Here is a 16,555-nt window from a genome sequence, read left to right as displayed (position 1 = left end):
CCTGTTCTAGTTCATTCTATATAAAGCTGTTGAAAGAAGCTGAAACTCTCTGTATTCCTACCAGCAGGGTATGGACAGGTATCAAAGTGTGAAAAGCACATCGATCTACTCCAGTACAAAACAAAGCTGTGATTAAGTTCTGTGCACTACCTCCAAAATTATCTGATCCATAGTACAACACTGTACTGCTGACCACCACTTTGCACTGCAGTTTTGTTCTGAAAGTGCCTAGTTTAATTGCTATTTTCCCCTGACTCTCCATTTTCAAACTTGCTGTTTCAAGCCTCTTTTCTGAGCCACGACTCACTTTGATTTATACTCACTGTAAGCTTGGATGTAATTTTTGACCTTTCTGTGGGACTCACTGGATTTATATCCTTTTTTGTTCAGCCCTGACAAACGGGAAAACTGCATTTTTTCCTACCATGACCAAGCTCAAGTGGCTATTCTTTCCCTGCAATTAATCCTGTGCCAGGATTGTAAAAACCAGGACAACCAGAATTACATATAGGGAACACTGCTGGACTCGTACCTGTGGCAGATATAACAGGACCTGTCTTTGTGTGTGGGACAGCCTGTTCCTCCCCCTATCCCATACACATATTGGTTGCTTTTTGAGGAGTTCTCGGCAAAGTAAATTCCAGCTCCAAACATTCCTCCAATGTAGGCATGCCTTTCATCAAATCCTTTGTGAATGATAGCATTAATAAAAGGAGACCCTAGAACAGAATGACACGAAACTATGTGTTATCATACATACTTGTTAAGCTCTATAGTAACACAGGACACTATGTCGAGAGGAGCTTGTCTGTCTCAAATAGACCATTAAATACCAGAAAGCGTGCTCGGTCAGCTGGAAGGGGGCGATACCCAGCAGGATGCAGTGATGCGTGGGATTTATCGTTATATACCAAGATCCCACGTGTGACTCATATTTCTTACTCATTTCACAGGTCTTACTAAATGGCTTTCCCCCCCCACTCACATGTCAGCGCAATTTATCTTGTCAATGCACACCTTCTCCAGCAGTCAGTACTGGTTAAGATGGGGCAAGATGTCAAGGCAATCATACCCCAAACCAATTTCCTATGCAGAATCATAGAAGGGTCTAGGGCAGGAGGGACCCTCAGACAACTGTCATTTGTAGGCACTTCTGAATGCTTCTAGAGAACATCTTGCTGAAACTCATGGTTGGTTTTCAATCATTTCCCTGATGGTTGTCTCAAGTGCCAGGGTAAAAAGCTTTTACTGTGTGCTGCTCTCCTCTTTTAGGAGATACTCTGTCTTTCTCCCAGCAGTGTAACATCCTCCCAGCAGCTTTACTGGAAATGACTAAGATATGGCTTAGCAAAATAACTTTTTTTTAAATTATTTTTTAATCTAGTGTAGATTTTCAGATTGCAGTAACCACACAGACTAACTCCACCACCCCCATACCCCTGCATTTCTAGGGTAGAAATACAATTACGGTACAGGATGGTGACACAGCAACATTAACATTGCCTGTGGGTCCTTGTAAGATTTTTTTGTTTGTTTTTAAATACCGGTACGTACAGAGATCACTTCCTTACCATGAAACAACATGCGTTCATTGTGATGATTATGATTCTCCTCTGAGACCTCCTTCTGTCTGTGACAGAATCTCTCCCGCAACTTCTTGTTCACAACTTTTTGAATCTGCAGTGGTACAACAGGTCCAACCATACTTGAATTGGAATTGAAATGTAATATAGTTTCACAGAGTTTGCATAAACTTGACAGGGAAACTCAGAGTAAGACGCGTGAACGGTATAAAGAAAACCCATGGCTGTTCTGCACACGAGGCTGCAGTGTTTCAAACAAGTCTTAAGCACATGCTTACAGATGGTTAAAACTATTATGAAATTGCAGCCCAAATTCTCAGGTTTAAGAAGGACTTCTTCCCTCAGAGCCTGTAATACCACCCAGTTAAAACTATTATGAAATTGCAGCCCAAATTCTCAGGTTTAAGAAAGACTTCTTCCCTCAGAGCCTGTAATACCACCCAGAAGTACAAACTGTCTGAAACTCCTTCCCCCTCTGCTTTGACCTCTGTTGACCAACCTGGGCCAGCTTTCTGAAGCTTGCTGTCAGGTTTCGGTTGAATCTTACTGAAAAGAAACTGCTTCTGAGGAAAGAAATAAGATGATGTGCCGTTTAATCTACCTTGAGATATCATTCCAGCCATGTATTCTAATAGCATGGTGGTTTCTGTAAAGGACTTCACCTTTGGTTGGGAGTAGGATGAAAGCAGAGTTTGCTTCAGGATGTATGATCTACTCCATCAAGTTGCAAAGGCTCTGCACAGGCTCACTTTTCAAACAGATATACAGGGGGGGTTTCCTGGAGCTCAGGAACTGAGTTCTGTTCTGATTTTCTCTATTGCCTCCTCCCCCAAAAAAGGAATCAGAAAGAGTACTTTCCCTCAGAAAGACAACACTCCATTTTCTGATATGCCAGGGCTTGTAAAAGGTATTTTTCTAGTCAGCAGGGACAAAGAAGGTAGTGTCAAGATCCAAAGTACCATAGGGAGGTAGAAACTTTTTACTAAAAGCCACGTTCATCCTTTTCCCCTCCCCAAAAGTCTCTACGAAAAGACTACACTGAGAAAAAAACCTCCGTGTTGCAAAGTCAAATACAGACGTTACAGATCTTTGAAATTAAATCAGGCTGTGAAACGTAAGTCAGGCTCTTCACCACTTCTGTCTTCAATACCAGTTCTTCAGACTCCTTTAAGATACTTTAAGATACAAGGGGATACTTCTCCCTCATTCCATGTGCAGAGCACACGATCAGTCTAACTTTAGCATTTAGCAGTTGCTTTAACTCTGCTCCTGAACATTATTTCAACAAAGAACTTAAAACGTAAAATGGTGATCCATTAAACCAATTCTCCCTGCTTGCATAAGTACCAACTTACTTTACCACATAGAATTCAGAGGTTTTGGAACTTACCCTGATGACATTGTACCTGTTGAAGATCCCGCCAGCATTTCCACCATCCCGATGCTCCCGGATTGTACTTTGCATCTACATGAATGAACACAACCGACTGTTCAGCACACAAAGCTTGCTAGCAAGTATTCATGCAATATTTCAGTATATCACTGGCAACAACAGACAATCTTGATTGAAAATTAGTTAAAAGGTGTCAAAAAACCCCCCAAAAGAAAACTCAGTTTTAAACTGAGGTACACCCTCATTTCTCAGGCACCCCATGAGCTGTGCTGTTTCACAATAGAGAAGTTGGATGATGCAATTATCCAGTCTTGTAATAGAAATCTACGTAGGAAAAAGGAGAACAGTGGCACTTGCTATCAAAATTATACCCAACTAGAAAACCAGCTTTAGATTAGAAAACCCAATGATCTTTGAAAATGAATATACAAAAATATCATTTTCAAGTAATAACAAAGGTGTTTCTAATGAATACAGTTTGTTTCTCTTAGTGACAGCAGAATGCCTGCACTGTGAATTTTCCTATGATAGTAGCAGCCCCTGAGAATTTCAGCAGTTTCATCACGTCTCTTCCAGAGGTATTTACACCTACAGCAATAACACAGTAACAGCTCAAATAAATACCCCAATTTACTAAAGCAGAGAAGTGACCCTTTCTGTCAGAAAATTTTACACAAAAGATCTGCACAAACTCCGGAGTTACTAATCAAAAATATTCCAGGCTAAGCTGGCATCAATCCTGAATATCTACTTTTTAAAAGACTCCAAACAGTTCTGTGTTACAGTGTAGAAACACTACAGAAATAGCAAATGTGCAGTAAAATGGAGTTTCTTCCAAACACAACTCTTCAGAAAGTCTCTTTCCTGTTATGATTTTTCTTTCAAAATGGAATCTGCTTGTAGTTTACTTAAATAAAAGAGCATGTGTGTGTGGGAGGCAAAATTACAGTCAACTCTCAATTATCCAAGAGTTATTTATCTGGGTTACAGATTAACTAAGCCACTGAGACAAGAGAAAATAAGCTGGTTCACATGCAGAAACAGCCTGAGCACAGAGAATGCCCACAGACTTGCAAGGCCTTGATCCCTCGGTCTTCACTCATGGACTTTGATTTTCACAGGTCCACCTATTTCCAGAGAGCTGTGGAAACCCTTGCTATGAGATGCCATCCAAAACACAACAACAAAAAGGCAAAACTGGGATAACACTAAGTGAGCAAACAGACCGCTTATTAAAAAAAAAAATGGCAGGACACAGTAAAGTAATTTCCATCATTGCTCTATATAAATAGACAAATGAAGAGCCCTAAACTTCATGTCAGATCTATGCAATTCATACACCAAAGCATATTTTATCACTTTCAACATGTATTGTATGCTTTAGCTCTGAGGGATTACAAGTGAAAAGAGAAATATGGTGCCACTGGAGCATTAAGAAAGGTACTTTCAATACCTCTTCTTCTACGGACTGGTACTCCTTATCGTCAGGAGCAAGGTCAAGGAGAATGGTCCCCTGACTCACACAGTGGAAAGTTAAATAAGGATTAGTGCCTGCAAAGAAAAGGAATTAAAGGAATAAAAATCAGCAGAAAAAAACAATGCCAGCTCTACTTGTATCCATCATCATCATTATTCTTCTTAAATGACCCCAGTACAGCAGGAAATGCAAAATAAACACAAGGCACAAGCACCACCATGAAAAGTTAAAGTGCTTTCATTAGCAGCAGAGGTTTAAAAGAGAGAAGGAAAACCCATGTAGGACATGATTGCATTTTACTGTTTCAGCTTTCAAGAGAAGCATCTGAGAAGTGTGGGGCATCAAAAAACTCCATCAGGTCCACCCTTCAGCATACAACTGGCCTGTGGGTAGGTACGTAGGGCAAATCGACCCAAAAGCTCCTGCCTGGGTGAAACAGAGTCCCTGAAAACGGGCACAGCCTCCACAGCTGCCTCAGGGGTGTCCATACTCTGGAAAGGCAAATGGTCAGTTGGTCCTGTATCTCCTGAATATATTCTTTACTGATCACAACCCACCCAGCCACCAGGTCTGCCAACAAGTACATTTCCCTGACATCCAAATTCATTCAAGTCCTGGTGACAATGCCTACTTTTACAAAAGGTAACTTCTAGGATCCTGTTGTATGCTACACTTAGACTAAGCAGTAAAAGTGTCATATTTACCTTGCTGCCCTCCTAGAAGTCTCTCCACACCTTTTATTAATTTGTGGCGGTGTCCATATGCATTGATCCCAATTTCTTTAAGCTCTTCATGCCCCATGTCTGCCAACACATCCAGGGTTATCTGGAAAGGTGAAAGACCACAAAAATCACGTGCCAAACCTGGCCCAGTTCCCAAGACTGAAGACCCATTGGTTCAGAAAACAGAATGTATTCATGGTGCAACCGAGAGAGTACATATATGTTATGTTTTGCTGCACTTCTAATTGCTGCCACCTTCTGGCAAGCCTCTCCCTATCACAGGACCATACCCAGCTGACACAGCCTGAAGCTGTGCAAACTTTTCCTTCTTTTACAGCAATGAACAAGAGCTGGTTCTCACAGGGGTTTCTCAAAAACATTTTTACCTATGTAGAAAAAGGATGCATGGAAATTATGAGACAAATCTGGGAATATTTTTGAAGCATTCAAAGTTTCACATTGTTGTACAATTCATTATTTTCACTACACAAACAGAAATTAATGTTCTATAAGCTTACTAATAAACATTAAGTGTGGTTCATATCAACATTATTATGGGGGGTGTGTGTGTATATCCATGTGTGCACTTGCATATGTATCAAAGCAGTGGGTCGGCTATGCTAAATCATGCTCAACTACTCCACTATTTTTGGAAACAATTAACATTGTGAGGACACATACAACTACTAGTTTGGTTACAATATATGAATACATCTACAACCAACTGACAAAGTTTTAAATTTCAAGGCCATGGAGATTATTGGTGGAAGCAGAAAGGCAATAAAACATGAGGCCAAATAAACTCTTTTTTTTTAAGAACAGGAGATAAAGGCTAAATAAAGTATACATTTTCATTACTATAAAGCAATTGTGAACTGAGGTGATTCTGTGAAAAACAGAGAGATTTCATCTGCAGGAGATAATGATATAAAATCTACTTCCAAATTTACCCATTAAACTAGAATGAGAAACTCAGCAAATAGCAGGAAACCATACAACTTGATTCAAAAGAAGCTGGATTTTTAGCACAACTAGACTTCCAGGTATGAACTCTGTCCACTACAAACTGAGTATCATTAATTCAAAAGAAAGCTTCTCAAGCAAAGAATTAATAGATACACTGAACATCTGTCCAACTGAGCAGAAAACATCCCTACTGGGTTTGCTGTGGAAAAGCCACTGAAGACATTCACCACATGCAGTGGAACATTAAAAATAATACGGAAGAAACCCAGATACTGGAAAGCATCAGCACAGATCCAGCATGAATACAAGGCTATAGCCAAGGTGAAAAAGTGCACGAGGGTACTGCAGTGCTTGGAAAAAGCAGTTAAAACAACAAGCTTAAGGCAGATGAGCTTGCTTTCATCAGAAACTTACAAGAGAAGCTAAGCAGTTTAAAAATGATGAATGAATACAGTGAATCCGATTCACATTATTAAATCTTATTAGCAGGGGAAGATCTTAAAACCAGGTTAGGAGCTAAGGAAGCAAAAGTAGAACAAAACAGGAAGGTGTGAAAAATAATAAGAAGAAAAGTAATGCAAGTAGAATGCAGGTTGGTTTGAGGTTGGTTTGCTTCTTAATGGAAGCAGTTCCAAGTTAAAGAAAAGATCTTATGCTTCATATATAAGAAGGGAAAAGAGATTATATAGCATGTTAACTATGGGGAGATACTTTCTGTAATGTTTCATGGAAAATGTTGGAACTTTTTTGTAAGCAACACATTACATTTCAAATGTTTGTTTCCTGACCCCTCATAAAAAATTAGCAGCAGAGGCTTAGGGAAAAAAACAACCATCAAATCCAGTCTTTTGCACTTGTATCTTTCACTTCCACCACCCTGTCTTGCTCATGCAAACAAATAATCTATTTAACTGGAACATGTTAAACTTAAGAAAAGGTACATAAAATAAGTCTATCAATACATTAGTGGTACTTCTGCTCTAAAAAGTAATGTAAGTTTGAGAAGCTGTTACATTAGTTGCATTCTTTTCATATATTGTGAATTATTGATAAATCCACAGGACTTTTTTCACCATCTCTCAATTACATTTGAAACTTGTTAGCCCTGCAAAACCCAGTTAATGCTGTAGTCCTAACTTATCAGGAAATGTGGTTTCTCCATCCTCTCGTGTGACTATGCCCTGGTAAAGTAGATTTTTATTTCAGCTTATAGTCAAACTGGAGGGCTTCCTAGACGTAACCAAAGTGTTACCTGCAGCACTACAGGTGGCAAAAGGCTTGTTTAGACACCAAGACTGCTGAAGGACAAGTGCAGGTGACATTGCAACCTAATTTTGTTTTAGCCACCATGTTCGAAGTTCACAAGGTCCAGTGTAACTCTCAGAATACAAGCCAAGTTGGCAGTCATCATGGATGTATAAAAAAGTGAAAGACACCTGATACCTGAATCAAACAACAAAAGAGATTTTCATAGGTTTCTCAACTTCACCATACAGCATCTGGCAACTCCTTTAGTCTTCTTGGACATACTTGTTTTTCGTAGATGTGAAGTTAGTTTTTTCATTTCCCTTTTTCAGTTAAGGAATGAAAATATCACTCAAATTTATTAGATTAATCTATCCAACACACAAACAGAGATGAGGCTTGCCACTTACCTGTTCAGTCTCAAAGATGTCCCGAAGGTGTTCAAGACCCAGGCTTTTTAGAAACTGGGTAATGTTCATGTCGAGACCAGAAACTGTAAGAGAAGAAACAAGTCATTATATGCTAAGCACCTGAATGAAAAAAACAAACATACAAACAAACAAAACCACAACACACACACAAAAAACATTTAAAAAAACATAATCAAGCAATGTCACTGATTCTCTCAAAATTCCTAACTCTGATTCTTTTTACAATCATTTTGTGTATGTCTATAATAAACAATCCACTCCCACTGTGTAAAAGCTGAGTGCAAAGGCTCATAACTGTTCCCTCCTCAGAATCTACTACTAAAAAGCACAAACGATCTGTGGCAAATACAGGCTCATATTACAAAGAAAAGGAAAGGAAGGGTTTCTGTATTTTTGCGAAGTAATCACCTAGATGCTGATCTAAAGCATGCACTCCAGATACTAATCAAAGGGTTTAAAAAGCCTTAGCAAAATCCCCCAGCAATCACAATCATAATTCCTTCATCAAAATAATTCTCATTGGATTTTCTGTATAAAATCAACCATGGACATGTGGGCACCTAATCAGATCTGCCTTTGTAGTCAGACCTAATCACTGATAGCAAACGTAGATGAAGAGCCAGCAATGCTCCTGGCAGAGCACATCAAAACAGAGCAAGCATCAAACACTTTGAAATGCAGGTAACAATTCAAGCTGTACAATATTTTCTGGCTAGTCAGAAATGTTTTTCAGGTAAAGCAAGGCCTACTGTGATACTAAGCTACTGTACTTCTGGCAACGTAAACTTGTCCAGCAGCAAATGCACCTTCTCCTTCCTTCCTTTCAGTTCCTGCTGCTCCATCACCAGCATTTGATGCCCCTCCTACAGCTAGCTCTGCCAGCGGCCCAGTGAGGTTATCTATGCTACTGGCAGCGGAGAGGCAGGACGGTGTAGAGGCTGGTGAGATCAGGGAGGCACTAACAACAGTAGCTTGAGGCTTAAAGCACGTAGGCAGAGCTTCTGGGGGCATCGCATCTATCAGCAAAGCTCGGATATCATCAGCCTGCAAAAGAAAAAGAACATTCAACATGAGGTTCTATCACGGCAAGTCACCAATCCATGGAAATAATTTTTCTTTTAATTTAATTGATTGCTCGGTTACCTCATTAAAAACAAAAGTTGGCAGTTTTCTAACACAGGAATTCAGGTTTGCAAGAACATGCCGATTCACTGCACAGGTGAATTGGGTTCTCCCCATTTCTAAAGGTATGTAATAAGGTACATCTAACTTCCTTTTTGGCAGAATGACTTTATGGATGTTAAAGCCAGGAAAAGCAATGCAGAAGCTTTATCTGAAATCACAACCTAGGCCAGGCAATGTCATCTCATGACTTCTCTGTCAGGCTCAACTTCTAGTGAAGCATTTTGCACTGGATCAAGATTTCAATGGAAAGACTCTACCACTGCTTTTGCTATAATCACACTCTACAGTGTTATAACTGAAAAAAAGACAGGAGCTACAGAAGAACTACGAACTTCACTAACGATTGAACTTAGCCTTTGTTGACTAAATTAATCAGGACCCCCTTCTTCAAAAATTTCCTCCTTGTATGTTCTTGTAGAACACAATTAAGGCAACCTTATTTTCCTCCAGAGAAATCAAATAGTATTCATATCCCTCATCACGAGGCAAGTTTTCTAGACCTCAGGTTATTCTGAAGGATATTTCTTGAACTTTCCATATATCAACAGCCTTAAAAGATACTCACACTATAACCAGACACAGCATCCAACTTAGTTTTATTATTTATTCCATTAAGACTGGTTAACCCAGGACACAGACGTTCATGTAACATTACTAGGCTTTTTAACCAGCTGCCACTGCCACCAGTAACGAAAGTTTCCAGATGCCAGTTTTAGAAAAAGTTTGATAGCCACCAGCAAATATTAGAATGTTGTTTTGGAGTTAGACAAAAAAGAATTGAGGTAATACACAGGCACTGAGCATAATCATCCTCTAAATGATCCCATTCCTGTAAAGGCCTGTCTGATTTTCCTCCTAGGTTCAAAGAAACAATCACTAACAGTACACAGACTGGCCACCACTGGGGACATTTCAGATACGTTATTTCTGGCAATGAGAAGACTGATCTCAGGAATGAATCCTTAAGCAGAAGCAAACCTGGAATCACAAGCCACGTTAAGATCTCAGCCAAAGGAAAAAGTCTGGACCTTCAGATAAAAGTCACATATAAGTACCTTGGAGATACTCATTTCCCTCTACCTCAGTACAAAGAAAGGGGAGGACTGCTGATGCCATGAAGTCATTTAATATGCAGAGCAAATCCTCCAGAGCAGTCTGTGACTGACACGCTAACATGAACTTACTGTTGCCAGGTCTAGTGGTGTCTGACCCTCTTGATTCTTCATGGTTGGATCTGCTCCATGAGCTAACAGCAGAGCACAGAGCTGTGTCCTTCCTTTTTGTGCAGCTTCATGCAACGGTGTAAATGCCCATTTATCTGTTGCATTTACGCATGTATTGTATTTGATCAACAGCGCTGCTATATCCACATGCTGGAAAACACAAGAACATCTTAACATGACCCTGGTAAAACATGTATTTCCTTTTTCATGCTGGAGGTAACGGTGCTTAGAGAACCCTGCAACTTCTCTTTCCTTTAACTCCCTTCTCTGCCTCCTGGGTCTACGTAGCAGCACACCTCTCCAGCTCTATCTGTGCACTACTAGATCATCCACCAGCACATGTGTAACTGGGATCAGGCACAGAATTATATTTCTGCCAAATCACCCCAAGTACGTAGCATGAAGTTTGTGTCAGCTGTAGGAGCAGACATAATACTTGATCCAGCATAAAACCAATATAGTTAACTGCCAAAATATTTGCAGACAAATTTGAACTGGCAACACAAATTTACAGGGCTGCAACATTGTGATAAGATACTAGAAGCTCTAAAGATCAATGTGTTGTACTGCTGAGCCACCACTTGAACGTCTGTATGGAGAAGTCTTTGTTGTACTATATTTCTTTTTTGCAATTTCTTGCAAGACTTTGAACATATCCATGGTAGCACAAATTTATCCTTTCTCCCATCATATTTTATGAGACAACTGTAACTAGTAAAATGCATTATGAGTGTCATAAGGAACAACTGTTTTACACGGGCTATAAAAGTAATGATCTTATAACCCCATGCTTCTATCAATATCCCATCCTTGAAATTTCCCAAGTTAAAATAAGAGAACAGAAAACTGGCAAATAAAAATTTTGGGCTGCCTCTGACCAGTAAAATTACTTGTTCAATACAGCTAAGAAATAAAAGAGCAGGTAAGAGTGTGAAACATTGAAATTGTAAGCAGAAGCTGAAAGACTTGCCAATGGATTTCATTCTTCCTCCCAATGGCAATTAAGTGACTCTCAGCAGCTCTCATAAAAGGGCTTGCTCTCTGAAAAAAACGTGGTTTGAAAAGACTGCCAACCTTATTTTTCCCCTCTGCCAAACTTTTAAAGCAATTGCTGCTCCCGTGACTTTTCTGACAGATGAAACCCTACTGAGGGACACGCTGCACGAAGTGCTGGGTGGGAGAACTGAAGACACTTTGTGAGGAAAAGGTTGAGCCTGTGAAAGCTGCCAGCTATGAACTTATGAAACCAGTACTCATCTCCTCTCTAGCTCCGACCATAGAGATCTGAACAGGCTGATGACAGCTCCGAGAGAAGTGTGGGCCACTACAGGGAAGGTATACAGCAACTCTTAACTAAATAAACTGATGGAAAAGCACCAAACACTGCCTCGTTAACTTCTTCTAGAGAAAGTAAGGCAACCAGATTAGATTGGCATTATGATTTTTAGAAGTGATAATCAGCTTGAACCAATCTCTAACATTTCCCTGTGTCAGCAGGGAATGTTTTGCCTTCATGTAAAAATGTGTGCTTTGGTTTCCCGTGTTTGAAAAGAAAGAACGCAATCTTTGCAACAGAATATATCTCTAGATCTAAGCAATGAATTTAATGCTTATGGAAGATGCTGATGAACAATATTGCTTGGTATTAGGACCCAGTATCACAGAAGAATTCTGTGTTGCATTTCTAAACTTTCAGCAGGATTTGGAGCTTTTTGCTCTTTAGGACACTGGGACCCAGACTGACATAGACAATCAATGCAAAAGATGCAGGCTGAGTTTCACTGATATGCTCTCTTTAAAAACAAGATGAACATTGTATTTTTTATTTTATTTGGCTCTCAGATGAAAGCGATTGTGGTTCTATTACAATCACCTCTCCCAGACTTTGCTGCTCTTGTGCCAGGGCCAGGTAGTAACAGACAAAGCATATCATGATGCCATCAAAAACACTATTTGAGCTTCATGTACTGTCCGACCATAAGCAACCTGCTGGGAGCTTCTCAAGCAGTCTCTGTACAGTTATTTGCAGGAGATTTCTTTCCCACCTCATCCACAATTAACAGCTGTTTATTAGAAATCTATCAGGCATCTGTGCAACTGGTATGCACAGAGATGCTTCCTCCTATATGGAAGAAGGAGGACCTGCCTCATCCAAAATGGTTGAATCAGCCACTGCACCCCCACTGCAGTAGACAGCTTGCCCAGGAGGACACCCATACTGCAAACTCAGTAGCACTTCAACACTTCAGCTTTAGCAACAGCTCCCCACCAGAGACCAGCTGTAGCAGACCCCCACTTCCCTGTCAGCACGTATACATGATCCCCTGGTATTGTTCTCTTCCTTCCATCAAAGTCTTTCAGCAACAGCTTGAGGTCTTTTGTGTTTCAACAGTCACCCCAAATTTAACACTGTTCAATGCCATGCATCTGCTTGCCTGCATAAAAGCTATATTCTAGTGATCTTTCCAAACCCCAGCCTTTAACTGCTACAGCACACCTGAATCTGTGTCTTGTTTAGGACTGTAGGATTGCAAACAGGACTCACACCAGCAACTTAGTCCAACAAATATTTAATGCCATTAAACCTGAACTATGTTCACAGCAAGACAGCTGCAAAATAACTGGCTATGGATATGACTTTAAGGAGTTCCTTGCTGGTCTACTCATGGCAAGAATGCCTGCACCTACCCCATAGGATGCTGCATTGTGTAGGGGGATTAATCCTCCTTTGTCCTGGGCATTAACATCAGCACCATGCTCAAGAAGGTATTCAGCTACTTCCAAATTGTTGTAACCAGCTGTAGAAAAGGCACAGGAAAAGAAATTGGGTATTAGGAGAGCTAAACCAAAGAAAAATTATTAGACAGAAATGCTACAGCAATTTTTTGAGTTCCTCTTTCCTAGTAACTGTATTACCTCCCGAATACAGCTGCCATAGTTAACAACTCTCTGTAAAGGATAATCCTCTGTGAAACTCTTACTACACTGATCCTTGTTTTGATGATTAACTTCTGTAACCCTATCATAAATATATACCTCCAAAATCTGGCGTGTCACCCACCTGCAAGATGTAGCGGTGTTGAATTTCTTCCTTGCGTGTCTCTGCAATTGATGTTTTCTTGAGTACACAGCTTCTGCACTCGTGCCAGGCACCCCTTCTTGGCAGCATCTAGCAAGGCAGCATCTCCTCGCAGTAAATCCTGGATATCTGTGTCTCCTTCTTTCACCAAATCTAGAGGAGTGTTCCCATCTCGATTCTTTTTTGTTGGATCAGCTCCGTGCTGCAAAGAGCAAAGTGGAATGCTACTGTCACAACCATGAGCAGAGCAGTGCAAAGCAGTGTATCACTGTTTGTGGCAAGACAGGAGGTGAGGGATTTTGCTGATCTGTCATCATGAAGTAACAACTGTACAGATTAGGAGGCACATGAGAATAAATCCAGGAGGCTGAGGCCTAAGCACTGGTCTGCCACTCAGTTGTGCAAATCTCAACTCCTCAGGCAAGAACAGCAGCCCTCTGTGAGAGCTGCCACTGCTCTACTTGCAACTGAAGTAGGTTCAGGAGCACATCCTGCATATAGCTATATCCTACGGTCACAGCAGGTGCTAAAGAAAAGCCAACTGCAAATACCTTGCCAGCCAACCCTTCCCTTCTCTTCTCCTGAAAATTGGCTGGAAGAGGTGTTTTCTCAGCACACCTTTCTAAGCTAGAGAAACCAGGCCCCAGGTTTCACTAAATGCCACCCTGCTATTGAAAGGCACTTGTTTCAGAAAGGAACTAGAAAAATACTAATTTCTATGCTTTCAATAGATAACAGCCCCATCTTAAGCAGCTTACAGGTCCGGAAAAGCAGTGAAGAAAATTCATTTTGGTGGGAAAGTGGAGAAGGTGGATTTGGATGACTGCTGGAGTGTATCTGTGCTGGTAAAACATGCATATCAGCCAGTGATAAGGACGCAGTACTGGAGCACGGGACGAGGAGAACATACATCTACATGCAGCATATGGTGTGAGTCACGTTCGCGTACAATTTTGTGGGAGGACAGCTCCTTCCCTGTTCACTCTCAGCAGCAGTGGGAAAAAACAAAGACAGATAAGGCAGAGGCAGCTGCTGGCACTATAGTTCTCTGGCTGGTCCCTTTGGAATAATCACACACAGTGGTCCAAGCTCAGTGAGTCTACCCTGCCACTTCTCACTGGGGGTGCTGGCAGAGCTGTGTTAGGGTAAGCTGCAGGGAATGAGCTGGGGATGGGGAGAGCAGGAGGAATTAGCTGCCTTGTATTTAGAAGCAGTGCAGCCATGCTCAGGGTGTAAAGGGTAAACAGCAAGGGACACAGTAATGGTTACACAGAACCAGCTCCACAGCTGTAGTGCTTTTCGGAAGAGAGCATTCTTTGCACAAAGCCCTTTAAACTGCAATGACTTCTCCAAGATATGACCTTAGATCCCTTAATTTAAAACTCATCAAGACTGGAACTGTTCAAATACTCTTCACAATAAATATCTAAAAGAAGAGGCAGTGTCTTCTCAGATCCCTTCAAAGGCATAGAAACAAATTAAGGTGGCAATTTTAAAGAAGCCTCAAGCCAGCTGCACCATGAGCACATATCCATGGACACCCAGAGCCTTTACAAAACTGTGTCACCTTAAGGGCATATTAAGGTCTTGTGCAAGACTGATTTCAAAAAGAAAGATTTCAGCACTTCTCTATTTACTGTTGCACAACTATTTGGGATCCTTTGAACACAAAAATTTACTACTTTCCCAGTAGAATGATCAGAAGACTCCAGAAACCTCTGCTGTCTATGAAGTAATGCTGTGCTAACATCTGTATTTGGGTGTTACTATCAGGGTCATCATTGTGCCTACTCCACAGACATCTCTGAGTATCTTGTTTTCTACAGCACATGTTTCAAAATGATGTGCTACCCCCTCTTAATGCCTTTTTTGGTAATCAAGTGAAATAATTAATGAGATAGGAAGGAAATAGTGAGGCTTTGCAGCAGCAAATGAAAAGAAAATGGCATGGGGAAGAGCCTCATTGTCTAAAGACTACCCATATTCTGACTTACTCCTATTTTAAATGCTGTACTTCAGAGGAACAAGTAGGCAAGTAGACAAGGCTAAAACAGCAAATAGGATTGTCAAGAAATTCTACTCCAGCACCCTCTTTTACCCTCCCACAGCAGGATACGACCTTATGTCAAGAGGTCTCTCAAACTCATGTTTCTCACTGGAAACATGTTGGCATTACCTCATGCTTTTTACAGGTTCTTCCACTAGTTATAATGAATATTTATTCCTCAATATATTAATATGCATTTCCTCCAGGAGCTTGATAAATTATACATTAACATAACAGTTTTAAATTCCTCACATGCCAGACACCATTTAGGACCCACCTTCAGTTATTGTTTTGTAACACACTCTTGCATAAGTATTTTCAAAATTTTACTTAACTGCAGTAACTGTTCCAGAAAGGGATGAACAGGATTAAGGGGGGGGGGGGAGGTTCTTGTATTTTTACACAAATTCAGCTGCTTTTTCCAGTTGAGAGTCTTGTCCTATTTGGCTAATAGTATTAATACACATACTGGAAAAAGTAACTGTACTGATGATTCTTTGTAAATGAACTAACGTTACACAAAAAAACATCTGACAATTTTAAGACAAAAATAGATTCAGAGACACCATAAAGAACTCACTCAATGCAATTAACTTTGCATTAATTAATTAATCTTCAGCAAAAATAAATATATATGCATTTAAAGACACATCTGAGAACATCAGATCACATACTTTTAAAAGCAGCTTGCAGATTTCATATTTTCCTTTTGCTGCTGCTTCATGGAGAGGAGTGAATTTCCACAGGTCTGCCACGTTGACAGAAGCACCGTGCCTCACTAGGAGTTCAGCTACTTCATAGTGTCCATAAGAACAGGCATTGTGCAGGGGTACTAAGCCACTAATCAAAGAGAAAATATTAACAGCTACAGAAAATAAAATCCAATATACAATCATACAAAGTTCCAGAAGATAAAACTCCCACTTCCACCAGACATTACTGGTATATTTTCTCCTTTCAAATTCTTATGGCTTTATTTCCTTGCTATTAAAACATCAATTAAGATGTTATTATCCTCCTTAAGTTCTCATCCATGAGACTTTTAAATACTTAGCAAGCACCAATGTTATTACTTCCACAAGCAACTAACTTCAATGCTGTTAACAGCCAAAAACTAAATAACAAGAATCACTGATGTTCTGACTTTGTATATTTGAGTATAAGTTTGAGAAAAGTTGTGACACTATACAATGGGCTTGAAGTA

The 16,555-nt window shown here is 40.3% G+C and overlaps 1 protein-coding gene across 3 annotated transcripts in view; it reads right to left on the bottom strand.

The window, feature by feature from the left end:
- The window catches only part of TNKS (tankyrase), a 144,649-nt gene that overhangs the window by 7,980 nt on the left and 120,114 nt on the right, over positions 1–16,555 (bottom strand). The window contains exons 15-25 of one of the 3 annotated variants that reach the window (XM_042808425.1): positions 16,026–16,191; positions 13,287–13,506; positions 12,914–13,023; positions 10,187–10,375; positions 8,588–8,861; positions 7,797–7,879; positions 5,158–5,278; positions 4,430–4,527; positions 2,974–3,048; positions 1,572–1,677; positions 533–719 (exon numbers count right to left, since the gene is read on the bottom strand). In XM_042808425.1, the coding sequence (XP_042664359.1) occupies positions 533–719; positions 1,572–1,677; positions 2,974–3,048; positions 4,430–4,527; positions 5,158–5,278; positions 7,797–7,879; positions 8,588–8,861; positions 10,187–10,375; positions 12,914–13,023; positions 13,287–13,506; positions 16,026–16,191 (1,629 nt within the window). Of the gene's footprint in view, positions 1–532; positions 720–1,571; positions 1,678–2,973; positions 3,049–4,429; positions 4,528–5,157; positions 5,279–7,796; positions 7,880–8,587; positions 8,862–10,186; positions 10,376–12,913; positions 13,024–13,286; positions 13,507–16,025; positions 16,192–16,555 lie in introns of those variants that run through there. The other 2 variants (XM_042808426.1, XR_006167051.1) reach the window with 2 other exon arrangements.

This window comes from Tyto alba, unplaced genomic scaffold, assembly GCF_018691265.1.
Source record: "Tyto alba isolate M040663 unplaced genomic scaffold, T.alba_DEE_v4.0 Super-Scaffold_6, whole genome shotgun sequence".
NCBI lineage: Eukaryota > Metazoa > Chordata > Aves > Strigiformes > Tytonidae > Tyto > Tyto alba.
The sequence above is the reverse complement of the archived record's forward strand: the minus strand, read 5'-3'. Positions and strand labels throughout refer to the sequence as shown.